The sequence below is a fragment of the Bufo gargarizans genome, chromosome 3 (assembly GCF_014858855.1).
Source record: "Bufo gargarizans isolate SCDJY-AF-19 chromosome 3, ASM1485885v1, whole genome shotgun sequence".
NCBI lineage: Eukaryota > Metazoa > Chordata > Amphibia > Anura > Bufonidae > Bufo > Bufo gargarizans.
In genome coordinates, this window is record NC_058082.1 from 100253865 (window position 1) to 100269053 (window position 15189).

General features: G+C 42.4%; 1 protein-coding gene across 1 annotated transcript in view; it reads left to right on the forward strand.

Moving 5' to 3' along the window:
• Positions 1-2053: 2053 nt before the first annotated feature.
• The window catches only part of PPP1R1A (protein phosphatase 1 regulatory inhibitor subunit 1A), a 247717-nt gene continuing 234581 nt past the window's right edge, over positions 2054-15189 (forward strand). Inside the window, exon 1 of the mRNA XM_044286654.1 lies at positions 2054-2338. Within this exon, the coding sequence (XP_044142589.1) occupies positions 2258-2338 (81 nt within the window). The 5' untranslated portion in view covers positions 2054-2257. The remainder of the gene's footprint in view (positions 2339-15189) is intronic.

Consider the following 15189-nt stretch of genomic DNA (forward strand, 5'->3'; position numbering starts at 1 on the left):
AACCCATAGGACCCACTTTAAAAAACATATACTGCACAGTATACCTTTTTTGCTGTGGCCCACTACATAATAACCCCGCCTGGAGCACTTTCTTATACAGTTGAAGAGCATGCTGTCACATACAGTACCCCCCAACAGAGAACTAAAGGACACTTTCTTGACTTCCATCAGATAAATAGAGCTTTATGGAAAGTGGTGAACCTGCCATCGAGTCAGACTATGTGACTGCTATGCAGTTCAGGAGGAGGGGGTCCAGCACTGAACGACTTCTCCTGCTCACGACATAAGTTCACTGCATTTTCTAGTAGCCACAAGTAAGGGAATCTCAGTGCATATAGATAATTTATAGCTTCTACTGATATAAATGATAACTGTATACATTTGTATGCACTGAGCTCCCCCTAGTGGTGGATGCAGGCAGCCAGTTTTTATAATATACTGTGTGAGGGGAAACAGTAGATTTATCAGTGTATTTTTGCCACTTGTCTAACATAAATGCACTGTGAAATACAGCTACCTTTTATTTAACTAATGAAGACTACGCTGTATAGCTGGTCTGCATTGTTAATGGCTGCGAGTGCGCAGTATTGAAGGTACCACGCAGCAATTATTAATGAACACAGGCTATAGAGTGCGGTCTTCATTGGTTAAAGGGGTCTTTCGAGAGTTTCTTACTGATGACTTATCCTCTGGATAGGTCATCAGTATCTAATTGGTGGGGGGCTGACACCCGGGACTCCCGCCAATCAACTGCTTGAGAAGGCAGCAGAGCTTGCAGCAGTGCTTGGTATCGTAGCTCAACCCCATTCACTTCTATGGGGTTGAGCTGCGCCTAGGATACGTGACCGATTAATGTGATGTCACATGGCCTAGGAAAAGCTGGATAAAGCTGCGGTGCTACTGCAAGTGCCGCTGCCTCTCGAACAGCTGACTGGTAGGGTCCTGGGTGTCAGCCCCCTTCCATTCAGATACAGATGACCTATCCAGAGCATAGTTCATCAGTAAAAAAAACTCTCAGAAAACCCCTTTAAATTAAAGGCAGCTCAACTGCAAGTGGCCGCAACCAGAACGGATTACGACCACTCTGTGTGGCAGACAAAGTTAATACAGGGCACTTACTAATGTATTGTGATTGTTCATATTGTCTCATCTGCTGGCTGGATTCATTTTTCAATTGTATTATACACTGCTCGTTTCTAAGGGTACGGCCACCTCAGCAGAGCCTGACGACCAGAGGGACCAAGGCTTTTTTCAGTAGGGTACAAGCATGCCCTCTGCCGCAGGATTACGCGAAAATTATAATTTGACTGAATCCTAGGGAGTTACACTTTGGATTCTGCGCTGTGTGTGTGATGCATGCATACAGTGGCGGGGGCCCATACTAAGCTTTGATAGAGGACCTTCTGAGATCTGTGGATATGTCTAACATATATACGCCAGGAGGTTATCCAGGCATATACACTAAACGTGTGCCCAGAGCATATCTTAGCTTCTTGCTTTATATATCTGATCTTCCCAGGTTAGTGCAGCTCGCCAACATCATCATATGTATTAGCCTAGAAATTAAAGAGATCTATGCAAACAAAAACATGAAGACAAATCCTAATGTGAACACTGCTTTAAATTGTTAGATTGCAGAAATGTTCTCCATTCACCTGCAGAAATCCAGGTACTTGCCGACATCCAAACAACCCCATTCAGATGAATGGAGTTGATTTTCAATTGCAGAAATTTTTCCGCAATACAACCCGTCATCGTGATCCCAACCTGGTGATATTACCGTCAGTAGTGAGCAAAAGAGACTTGTATGGGAAAACTGAAAAAAAAAAGACGGAAACCTCAATCAGCTAGAGCAAAAAGGGCTTGAGAAGTGCAGAAAGGAAAGCCATTAGACAAGTGGAACATGACGACTGGAAAAAGAAGTGTGTTATGGCAGGCGGAAATACCGGAAACTTTGAATGTCCTTTTAGCCGATAGGTAAGGACACAATATTCCCAGGACTGTGATACACACTGGAGATACGTGCATAGTGTTGGAAGCTACTCGGGATGCATGTGAACGTATGACGGTCTGTGCACAGAGGGGAGGGGGGCTGGGGGAATACTGCCTGCTTATATTCATCCAATCCTCCTCTCTGCTCTGAGAGTGAAGACAGGAGGAGATAAGGGGCTGGCAAAATCCTTGTAACCTCAGAAAGCAGAAGCTGAGCAGCAGCAGAACCCTACAGAGAACTGACTGACGCTGAGACCACAGCAGCATGGAACCCAACAGTCCCAGAAAGATCCAGTTCACAGTACCATTTCTGGAGCCACATCTGGACCCAGAAGCAGCAGAGCAGGTGAGGCTTTCTTCACTCTGTCAAGGAGACATGGGGGCAGGCTTCTAGAATAGGATGGTGGGGGTCACATCTATAAAAAGACCAGCAATGTGTGCAGGAGAGATGGGAGGAAAGAACAGACCGAGCCATGGAGGAAACTGTGAAATAAAGTGAGGGAGATGAGGGAGATGTCTGGAAAGTGGGAGAGTGATAGAGGAAGAAAAGTGCGAAGAAGAAGAAGAAGACGCTGGATGAGGAGGATGCAGGGGGGATGGTGCCAGCGGAGGAGTGAGGGGGTACAGCACTAGAAAGGTCACATGCCAACTCCAAACTGTAATTAGATCCTGCTGGGTTGGTCGGGCGCACTATGTGGCGTGTTGTGCAGCTGTGCCTTGGGGATGGGGGTGCCATGCTAGGGCAATGATTATAAAGAGAGGGGATGCCACTGCTATTGATGCTCATTGAGGGCACGTCCTGAGCTGTATGCCCAAGGTTAGGGCTTCAGATTTGCTGCAGGATGCAAACGGTTAATAGTTTAAGGATATGTTAGGAGAGCATTACAATGGCACTGAGCATGTATGGAGAATATTATAATTAGATACATTGTAATTAACATCACATCTGATTCTATACCATTCACTATCCACTGGAATTGGTTCATAGGCACTTCCTATCCACACAAGCCTCTCTAATTGTTCAAACTGGCAGGCACTAGATGTAGCAGAGCTGAGTCTATCATGTGTCTTTTGCTGGGTTTATTTGCTATGTTTTGCTATATTCAGTGTTCTAGGGAGCCTTTGACAAATTCAGCTCTGCTGCACCTATAGTGTGCGGAATGTACTATTGATGATGTCAGTGTGATGAATGACTGGTGACTATGGTAAATAGCATGACATAAAGTTATTCATATATGGTTGACTACCTGCATTGTGTGCCTCAGGATTGCTGGTTTGCTTGTTTAAGATGCAGGAAAATAGTATGATAAAAAAAAATAAAAAAAAGTCAATTATCCACATGAAAATGTGCATTTAAAGTAGTTGAAAGGTGTTGATTGACACTACAAAAAAAAATAAAAAATGTTTTTGCTCCAGAACATCGCCACCCTTGTCTGTATTCTGGCATTGCAACTCAGATCCATGTAGAGGGTTCGTTCAATCTTATAAAGTGAGTGCCATCAGTTTATGATTGGTGGGGGTCTGGCTTCTGGGACCCCCATGATACTTAGAGTAAAGCAGACGCCCTGCCGGTTTACCACTGCATCTCCTAACTTCTCCCTAGTCACTAGCTGTGCAGGGAATTGCCACTGCCCCTATTCACTTCAATATGACATCTCTTTATAAAATGGGAACGCCCTTCTTTTAAGTGAAAGGAGCTGTGCTGCACAAATTCCCCCCCCCCCCCCCCAATCACATACAACTGCTTCACATTAGATTTCTTCTTTGTGAGATCTATTTATCTTATTATATCGATGGTGGGGAAGTTATAAGTTATTTCTGCAGTAATGGACAATCATTCAGCATTTGCTGTATTAAAAATTGATTCTCCTATGTTTACTTCCTTGTAAATCTATGCTTATACTGTACATCTACTGTACACTCAGCCACCCTGAAGCAGAGCTGCAGGGTAAAGCATTAGAGATGGACAGCCTAGCAGTCTAAGACTCTGATGAGACAAGATGTGGATATCAGACTACTAAGCGGCACTCACTGATCATAGCTGTAAATGTTTATACACCTTGTCCATACAACAGGTTTAATGAATGATGAGGTACAGTGAGTTCTATTTATATAGCCTCTTAACTCCTTCAAGACCCTTGAATTTTCCGTTTTTACCTTTTTCGTTTTTTACTCCATGCATTCCCAGAGCAATAACGTTTATTTTTATTTTTCCATTCACATACCAACATCAGGGCTTTTAGATTTTTTTTCCCATTATGGTATTCCCCGTACAGGGATAAATAAATGTATATTTTAATAGTACAGGCATTTTGGGACGCAAATTAAAATTATATTTTTTTTTATTGTTTATTATTATGGGGAAAAGAGGGTGATTTGAATGTTTACTTTTTTTCCAAAACAGCTTTTTACGTTTTCTGCACATATTTTAAGTCCCCTTAGGAGACTTTAACAAGCTCTTGTCCCATAGACTGCAGAAAATTACCATTGTAGTCTATGGGAGTTGTGCTTTGTTCCTATGTAGCCCTGCCACCTGCAAGCCTCCATAGGAACTACTGCTGTGATAACCTCAGATCCTTCAGAGGGACTGAGGCTATCACAGTTATCAAACGGCTGCTCCTGATCGCCACACAGGTCAAGCCATTTGGGCCTCGGTAGCTCAGGGCTTCTGGGAAAATCCACCTCAAATGTAGTTGACACAATTGACCACGACATCTGGGAGTAAATGTCTGTGATCTGTGTTATTGCCAATCACAGACATTAGCCTCGGGCTAATGATACAACAGAAACCTGACAGCTATGGTTCCCGCTCTGCTCTGGAACAAACGCCAACTTTAAAGGCTCTACTTCCACCGTACATGTATGGTGGAGGTCTAGAATGGGTTAAAGGGAATGTGTCATCAGAAAATGACCTATTGTTTAAATCAAGATTTATATTTAACTTTTTTGGAATGTTGGGGATTTTTCCAGGTCACTATATAAAAAAAAAAAAAAAAAAAAAAAGATAAAATCCTGTAGTTTTCACACTGGCCCCTAGGCCTAAATTATGTCAGCCATAAGGGACACAATGAACAGGAGCTGACCCCATTGACTTCTATAGGAAAGTTTTCTAGCCATGCTCTATGACCTGTGCAGAGGTCAGGAAGGGGCAGATAAACTGTGATATCACATATTGTGAATGGTGGATCCTGTGTTATCTATACAAAGATGATATCTGTCATTGTAATCCTGCCTGTGATGATAATATATCTATTGAAAAGTTACCTGTACAGAACAAGAAATCATGACTTATTATTAGGCCAAAAATTCTATCTATCTATCTATCTATCATAAAAAATTAAACAATGGGCGATTTTCTGTTGAAACATTACCCTTAAACTGGCCATACACAATAGATTAATGTCAACCAAACCTACCAACTAAAACAGGAACAGCCTTCTATCTAATGTGTATTGATGCCTCCCAACATTCCCCCAATGGCAGATGTCAGGGGATCAGGCTGTTGTGTTTCAATATGCCCCATCCTGTTGCCCTCAGAGATCCCTCATACTGTAATATATGGACAGATATAGAGGGTGAAGTATAAGAAATCAGTTGTACTCGTTTACATTTTATTCCATTTTTATTTTGAAGCAGAAATAATGTTTCCCAATCCTATAGCATTCTCTTTCTTCTCAAAGCAAAATGGATTTTAACTTAGCGCTTGCTAAAACAGTCAAATTTCCTGAAATCTTACAGGAGACATCTGACATGTATTCTATCTTCCATAAGAGAATAATACTTTGGTCAGAGTCAAACTGAGATGACTAGATGACTGGGTCAGACCATCTGTGCCTAGTACTTACAATGGTGGTCCAAACAAGAACAATCAGTGAACCAATGGCAGGGTCATGGGCCAGGCACTTAGGGATTAAATGCCAAACCTCTGGTCTGATCCCATGGAAGAGACATTGTTGGACAAATTAAAAGTTAAAGCACATTATGATAGAAAGTGTGTCAAAACACATAGGGTGAAATATATTATTCCCGTTATGACTTATTTTGGCGTAGAAAAGTCACAAATACACCATTGTAGGCAATGTGATGCTCTGGGCAATGTTCTTCTGAGAAACTTCGGGTTCTGGCATTCATGTGGATGTTACTTTGGCATGTACCACCTACCTAAACACTTCTTTACGGCAACAGTATTCCCTAATGGCAGTGGAGTCTTCAGAAAACACTGCCAAAAATGTTCAGGAATAATTTGAGGAATATGACAAAGTGTTTCAATAGTTGACTTATGCTCCACATTGTCCAGATCTCAGTCCAATCTCCTATCTGTGGGATATGCTGGGACAACAAGTCTGATTCTTGAAGGCCCCACAATGCAACCTGCAGGACCTCAAGGATCTACTGTTGACATCTTGGTGCCACAGGACATCTTTAGAGGTTTTGTAAAGAGCTGTTTTGGTGGCATAAGAGACCTACATATTTTTGGTGGGTGGTTTTAATGTTACATACTACTTAATGGTCTAAATGTTAAATACTCTTACTACTAATAAAAATATGTATATTAACATCATTTATAGATGGAAAATGCGTTTTCCCTTTGAACTTTTAATATCTCTATCCATTTTCTAAGAACCATAATTTTGCACTTCAAAAAGTCAATATAATTGTAAAGATTGGGAAGGAGAGTGTGAAGAGGAAGTTGACTTCACATGAGATAACATTTGGTTCATATTATTATTATTCTGGCATTCTCCCCAAAAACTCACTTTCAGGTACCTTGCAAATAATGTCTCTACTGGCAAAGCCTAATGTTCTTGATTCTAATGAGCTTCACTATCACAAAAATAAATTTATGAGAGGAGGAACCCCCTCAGGCCACTTCTTGTACCAGATCCAACAAGCTGGTAAATGTCCAATAAATGTTATAATTACTACATAGGTACTTTATTGTATACACACATTAGTTGCATAGCCTTAGCGCAAGTCGCAATCTTTTTTTCTTTTGGGGCAGAAATTGAATTATAGGTGTAAACATAACGATATTATAAAATCTTTGTGCAGATATTACCCCTGAAAAACAGCTGGTATCAACATAGGAAGCTGCATGAAAAGAAGTGTAACTTAAAGTTCTAGTGCCTCAATAAAAAACCTTTAACAAGTCCTCCAACTACCACACGCCATTTATAATACTGGTGTCCTCTTAAGTGACCTTTGGTCGTCCTGAAGTAACAGGACCAGGTGCAATTGTTCCTCTGCACTCCCTATAGCTATGACCCTATACACAGCACCTATTCTGAAAGGTCCACCATTTAATACATATTCTGAGTCCTTCAAAGCAGTGCCCACTCGTTGCCGGGGATGGAGGTCAAGAGCACTGGACAGTGGCGTAGGGATCGCCATAGCAACCATAGCAGTGGCTATGGGGCCCTACGCCACTGGGGGCCCGTCCGGACCGCATTTTTTTTTATTTTTTTATTTTATTAACACACACACACACAGGCACTGGCAGCCAGGCCCGCCTGCCCGCCCAGTGTAGTGGGCGGGGCGTGGGCGGGCGGGCGGTCCGCGGCTCGGGCCTGGCTGGGGATTGGGAAGCCAAGGAGTAGTCAGGTCATGTGCTCCGCCTCCTTGTCTCAGTCTCCCGGCGGCCGGCGTCGTAACGTCACTCACTCCGACGTCACGCACCTGCTCCGCCTGCTTCTAAAGTGGGAGGAGCATGCGCGTGCGGCGTGACGGAGTGAGTGACGTCACGCTGCCGCCGGCTGCCTATTTTGAATGTGAAGAGTGGGAGCCTGCCTGCCCGCCCGTGCCCAGTGTGCCTAACTGCCCATGCCCAGTAGGCCAGAAGTGAATGGATTCTGATGATCTTCTTTTCTGCACTGCCAGCAGTCTGCCACAGTAAAAAGAAAAAGTCTGGAGTGGAGAGGAGTCCTGACTGTCCCCGACTCCCCAGTAAGTTAGTGAAGTGTCAAGTGATAGATAAGGATTATTAGATAGTAGTATACATACTAGTACATACTTTGCACAAGTTTATTATTTACAACTTAAAAAGAACCTGTCACCAAAGAAATCGCTTATTAAGCTGTTAATACTATTAACAGCTTAATAAGCGATTTTTTTGGTGACAGGTTCCCTTTAAGTTGTAAATAATAAACTTGTGCAAAGTATGTACTAGTATGTAGTACCTTATAGTGCTGCATAGTAGTTTCCTAATGCACTTTTTTATTCGTTTAGCCGCATTTAGCCTCTTTGAGAAATCAATGTTTTATTCAGTCGCTGCCCCGTGCTTCAAGTCAGGTTTGAAATCAAGGGGGCAGCGGCCTAGGTGTCTCCAATGCTGCTCTCCCAGCCTCCCGCCGCCTTTATTGACACGCCGGATCTCAGTGCTGGTGCCGCTCTCCCAGCCCGCATGCGCAGTAAAGGGCTGCTGTAGCCTGTAGCGCGATCCCGGCTCCGGCTCGTACACTCAGCCGGCTTCAGTTTCTGAAGCATGTGCCCGGCATCTTCTGTAACTCCGCTAGTATGTAAGGCTGGCGGGCGCATGCGTAGTAGCGAAACTGAAGCCGGCTGAGTGTACGAGCCGGAGCCGGGATCGCGCTACAGGCTACAGCAGCCCTTTACTGCGCATGCGGGCTGGGAGCGCGGTCCCGGGACTGAGATCCGGTGTGTCAATAAAGGCGGCGGGAGGCGGGGATAGCAGGATTGGAGACGCCTAGGCCGCTGCCCTCTTGACTTCAAATCTGACTTGAAGCACAGGGCAGCGACTGAATAAAACATTGATTTCTCAAGGAGGCTAGATGCGGCTAAACGAAGAAAAAGTGCATTAGGAAACTACTATGCAGCACTATAAGGTACTATTTACAGCTTAATAAGCGATTTTTTGGTGACAGATTCCCTTTAAGCTCACTTACATAAGGAACGCGGCGTCCGTCTTACAATAGTTGCCGGGGTCAGTCACTATCAGGGACACTGTTATGGGGGGGGGCCCATAAATTTTTTTTGCTATGGGGCCCATGCATTTCTAGCTACGCCCCTGGCACTGGATCCCCTTTATGATGTTTGCATGCCCTAATAAGACACAGAACAACCCTTTTGCTGGCAAGTACTATTGATACTGTAATTTATTCAGTGCCAGAACATTCTCTAGTTTTTTGTGTAACATAGGTATACAATAAATCAAATGTTTGGAGTTTAGGAGCATATAGTGACTCTACCACTGGCACTGGAACAATACATTTCCAGTAGCTACAAGGATATAGATATAATGTGGTGGACACAGTAGAATTGTTTAGTATAATGTGCATACAGTTTTTTTCCACTCCTATCCATGGGTTGTGTTGAGTACAGCCACACTTTTCCACAGACTTGCACGGAGCTGAGTTGCAAGATGCACGGTGTGGCATCATATTTCTGAGTACAGTTGCCTCTACATAACAAGCCTTTTGATATCATTTAGAATATTAATGCCGGTCCAGAGGCTGCCCAGAAAGAATGCAGCTCTGAAGATAAAGGCCTTGTATGTAAATCGGACAATGAAAACACTCCACTCCTAAGAGGGAAAAAAAAAGGTGGAGAGGTAGCTGCATACGATTATGTCTATCTATTGTATATATCTGTAAAGAATAAATCAAGGCAACTGGACGTACTGTAGATTTCTTGAAAACGTTTCACTCGTTCTTCCAACGAGCTTTCTCAATTCTGAGTGATTGTACAAAAAATTCTGGGAAAAAATTCTGGGAATAAAAATGTCTAAAAAATTTTTGTACAATCACTCAGAATTGAGAAAGCTCGTTGGAAGAACGAGTGAAACGTTTTCAAGAAATCTACAGTACGTCCAGTTGCCTTGATTTATTCTTTACAGATATATACCATGACCTGGATAAATGAGAACCTTCACAGGTCTATCTATTGTAGTTTATGAAAGTTGCTAAACATTCAGCTTGTGATTTTCTTAAAGGAGTATTCAAGGATTTTATAAGTGATGCCCTATCCACTATCTGAAGAGTCAAAGCTACTGTAGAGCAGCGGACCAGCGAGGATGCAGGGCATCAGACCACTGCTGACCTGCTGTTTTGCAGTATCTTTGGCGTCAGTAGTCAGATTGTAGGGAATGGGAGCAGTAGTGAGGTAACCAGTGGATAGAGCCGTCTAGTTTTGGCACAGACTTGTGCTGCAGAATAGTTGATCATCAGAGGTACGGGGTGTCGGACCTCCACTAATTAAATACTGTTGGCCTATCTTGAGAATTTCCTTAATTCATTTTGGATGTTGGATTTCCTTTTTCTGAGGAACCCTCACATACTGTAAATGTCTAAAATCGGATTAACACTCTAACTTATAGTGCAGCCCTTGTGAGTGATACAATCTGAAAACAAGGCCCTCAGACTAAAAAAGGTTGTGCATTCCTAGTTTAGACCATAAATGGCTGCCCAAATCAGATACAATTTTAGAAAACTCCAGTTAGGGTGAGTTTTTGGGTTTTCAGCAGATTTTCGATGCAGATTTCCCACCACAAATCTGCAGCAATTACAGCCAATACATGTGGAAGGGGTTTGGAAAACTGAGCATGCTACAGATGCCTATAGATGCGTATAATGAGTTGTAAACCAGGGGCAGAAAAATGCTAAGCCTAGATTAATTACTGTAAACTTTACACTACATTTTGTATTAATTATGTATTTACACTGGAAATCCGATTTTAGATGAGAATCCAGGTCACCAACTAACATTTTGTACACTCACATGGCAGAGCAGTTCCTGTCACTTAAGCTACACAGCTTTAGGCACTCTATGTGTCCATAAAGGGGTGTCAGATATTACCAAGGATCTTTTTGGCTCATGAGAGGTGCACATGGCTTACCAATTGACTCACCTCTACTTGCTAGCTAACTACCAAGCAGGTTTGACTTGTACTTGCCTTACACAAAAAGTTGCTGGACAGCATGGGGATGCCTCAAACATAACCCCAGCCTCTGACTCACCACAGTGCTTGCCTGCTAAGCTGCCATTAACCCCTTCACAGGCAAATATTCACAGTGCAATACTACAACATCTGAAGTGCATTTAGAGCTATCAAAGAAATAAGGGGGACATTTCTCATTCTCTTCTACCATGTTTGTGGTGTAAAAAAGTTGAAAAATGCAGTTGACTTTTAAACACCGTTGAGACACATGAAATCAAGACACAACTAGTGTTTTTACTCTGCCCTTCCCAGTTCTCAAAAAGGGGGCATGAAGAGGATGGAATGTGGGTAGGGCTGTAGGCCTAGGCACATTTATAATCATTTAAGCCAAAAACTGGCATAAACGATGACTGAAATCTATGCCAGCTATGATCTGGAGTAAATTTCTGTCTGGGACCAGGGCTGCGTAGGAGGCATTTCATTTATGATGAGGTCTGCACCTCATCATGAATGAAATGCCTCTGGCGGTGCAGCCCCTATCAAGACTGGCATAGCACATGACGGTCTTGATAAATCAGGGCCAAAGTGCTATAGTAGCTGCTTTCTGTTAATAATTTTCTGCAAAGATCTACTTTATTTTGCCGGCAGGTAATATTTCTGTGAGCCTGAATTGTTAATTATACATCAGATTAGAGACAGCAATATTTTTCCTGTTCTGTATGCTGGAAATGTTTTTGGAGTGCAAAATGATGTAATACTGTAGCATACATGTATTGTTCATAAGAGATTATAAATGTTTTATGTCCAATAAATGTATAAAGGCATGCACATCGAACAATTATATCTCATGTTTAAATACAGTATATAGCTGCAATGCAGGGCTGTCTAGGTTTTAGCTTCAAGGTAACCTGTCACTTTGCACAGGCAGTCTATTTTGCGTACGGCCGCCCACATGACTCCTAAGCCCACAATGAGCAGAGGGTTAAATAAAAAAATTCAAGTTAGGGTCCATTCACACGTCCGTTTTTTCTTTCCTGATCTGTTTCGTTTTTTCAGGAACAGATCAGGACCAGATCTGGACCCATTCATTTTCAATGGGTCCTGGAAAAAATCGGACAGCACAATGTGTGCTGTCCGTTTCCGTTGTTCCGTTCCGCATGTCCGTTTAAATATAAAACATGTCCTATTCTTGTCCTGAAAAATCGGATCCTGGTACAATACAAAGTCAATGGATCCGCAAAAAACGGATGACATTCGGATGTCATTTCGTATGTCATCCGTTTTTTGCGGATTCCGTTCCTGGAAACACATAACAATTTTTTTTTTTATTATTTTTTTTTTTCAATTTTTTTTCAAAGAAATCCAAACAACTTTATTTGATTATTGAAATGTATACATGTGTCCGTTTTTTGCGGATCCGCAAAAAACGGATGACATACGGAAACATTTTCAGGAACAACGGATCCGCAAAAAACGGACCGTTTTTCAGGATGAAAAAAAACAGGACGTGTGAATGGACCCTTATGCTGAATCCATTCATACAAATCTGTACGTTGATCTTCTAAGCTCCTTCTGCTCTATAACATGCCGCCTGCAGATCACACACAATGTTCATTGACACAAGGTACCTTTATCTCCCCAACGGCCACATCAAAATTGGAAAAAACCCTCCTGAAAATGTAACTTTTTTATTGTAAATTATAAATTTATGTCTCACGTAAAGTTGGTGCTCAACTCAGGTGACTGAAGTGCAGTTTAACCCCTTAGTGATGCAACACATTTTAGCCTTAAAGTGGTTTTTGTAAGGATTTGGAAAGTGGAGGAAATAGGGTTACTTAAAGGGGTTGTGTCACTTCAGCAAGTGGTATTTATCATGTAGAGAAAGTTAATACAAGGCACAAACTAATGTATTGTGATTGTCCATATTGCTTCCTTTGCTGTCTGGATTCATTTTTCCATCAAATTATACACACTAGGCATAAGGCCATCCTTCATATAAGATAGGGCCAGGGGCTATCCATAGTATTTAGTATATTGGGCAGACTAGATGGGCCAAATGGTTCTTATCTGCCGACACATTCTATGTTTCTATGTTTCTATGCTTGTTTCCATGGTTACAACCACCCTGCAATCAATTAATGGTGCTCGTGCTTTCACACTATAGCAAAAAATGCTGGCATTTCTGGTGATTGGCACCGTGGGAACTCACATAAACTGGTGCTTTTTTAGAGCATGCAAGCACAACCACGCTGATGTATTGTAGGGTGGTCGTAAACATGAAAACGAGACATGTATCGTTTCCATGCCCGTATCAACAGAGAGAAATTATGAGAAAGTATGCTGTCTGATTGATGGGGAGAGGGGATAGATAACATGAACATAAGTCTATGTTACCTTCCCCCTGGGGTCACGTACAGTTACAGAGGAAGATAGCAAGATCTGTGTCTCTTTGCCCTCCATGCAGACTGTCAGCACTTCCCTACTGCCCCTCTCCTCCTCCAGGCTCCCTGAGATCACAGCTAGCTGAAGAGGGGGCCCTAATATTTTAGGCTGGGTAGCTGCTACATATATGAGCCTGGTCTTGTTTGAAAGCAGACAATCAAAGCTTTTTAATAAGGTCAAGATCGCAGTGGTAAGTAAGTGGTTGTTTAAGGAGTGAAAGCTGCAGGTATATGCAACTCTCACTAGACTAGTTAGCTACATGGAGATATAACTAGCTATGTATTACTGCTAGTGTCACAATCTTGGTCCTGTTTTCAAGCTTATATTGTCTGTTTTAAATTAAGATTGTGGAGGTTGCCCAACCTCTGTCTTCCGGAATGCTGCCCCCCCCCCCCCCCTTCTACAGCAACACAGCCCTGAATGGTGTTTGTTTAAAACAGTATTGTCCTCTCCTGCCTGAACAAAAACTGCATAAATAGCTGAGTGCTGTTCTCTGATATTTCCAGCAGACTCCTAGAGAATGAATAGAGTAGCAGGAAACATGCTCAACCTGCCACTCCATCCAGGTGGGGACACAGGACTCCTACTCTCAAAATTGGTGGGGTCTTCAAGGATGAGACTGTACTTTACGCCACATGTTGTATATATAGTTTCACGTGCAGAAAAGAGATTGTACACTGATCCAGCAAAACAGCAGCTTTCACTGTGGCATGGCACTCTTCCTGGGCAAATACAGGGGAATGACATCACCAACCTCTGCCTATCCCTTCCATAGAGAAGGCTGTGCTAATGAAGGCCAGTGCTGGTGAATTGAGACCAACTCTTCTCCTATTGTAGATCACACCTTTTGCCATGCCTATACAAATACTTGTGTCACACGCCCATGCTTATGGTTGACTGCAGTCAATTTCAACATAATGCATAATGGAGCTTCTGAGTGCTAATCTTGTATGAAAAATACCTGTCCTTCCTATAAGCCTACTCCTTCTTATACCTAGATCCATATATTCTAGTTGGTTCAAAGAAAAGTCATTAGAATGTAGCCTACAATTCTTTTGGATCTGTATGGAGGAGCCTCCCGGCTGTCCCTCAAATGCTGATGCCAGAGAAGAGCTAGATCAAACATTTTGGGTTTCAACATGCCGAATAGTTGGTTCTTCAGGACAAAGGTGTCTCTGGGAGCGTCCTTCTCTCATCTTTCTATTCAGAACACAAGCACGCTCAGCTGGGTCCAGCATGCATGGATATGGGAGGTCAGGAGAGATTGCTATGAGCCAAACCAGTGTTCATCTGACATCTCTATAGGATTCATGGCTAGCCTTAGTCCTCAGAGAAGCCACCATACTTCTTACGCTAACATCTCATATAATGTTAAACCCAATGCAACAGAACTCTGCAAACACATAATATACTGTGTGAACTAATGCTGTACTCGCTAAAAAATAATGAGATACTTAGCAAATATATTTTTATCAAAATCATTTGTGCTCGCCTACCATGGCAAGGTGACCTCTTTTGGATGGGAACCTATGATAAATGCTACCTCTTTTGGTGCCAATGAATCTCATATAAAGTTATTATTGTTACGGCTCTACACATATTTAGATGCATGCTCATTAGAACTTGAAAGGAGTGTTAATGAGATTTCCATCTCCCAAGATGGCTTTAGGAGATGTTTTCTTATTTCATTGTGTGAAACAAACATCAAGGGGCTGGTTCCAAATGTGTGATTGTCCCAGTTGTTTCCTATCTAACCAAAAGCATGAGAAATTCTGTGATATTTTTCACATGGAAAAAAAGGCTAATTAACCATCCTGTAACTGCTTGTAAGCAGCACAATGAGTGCTCTGAGAAATTGTCTC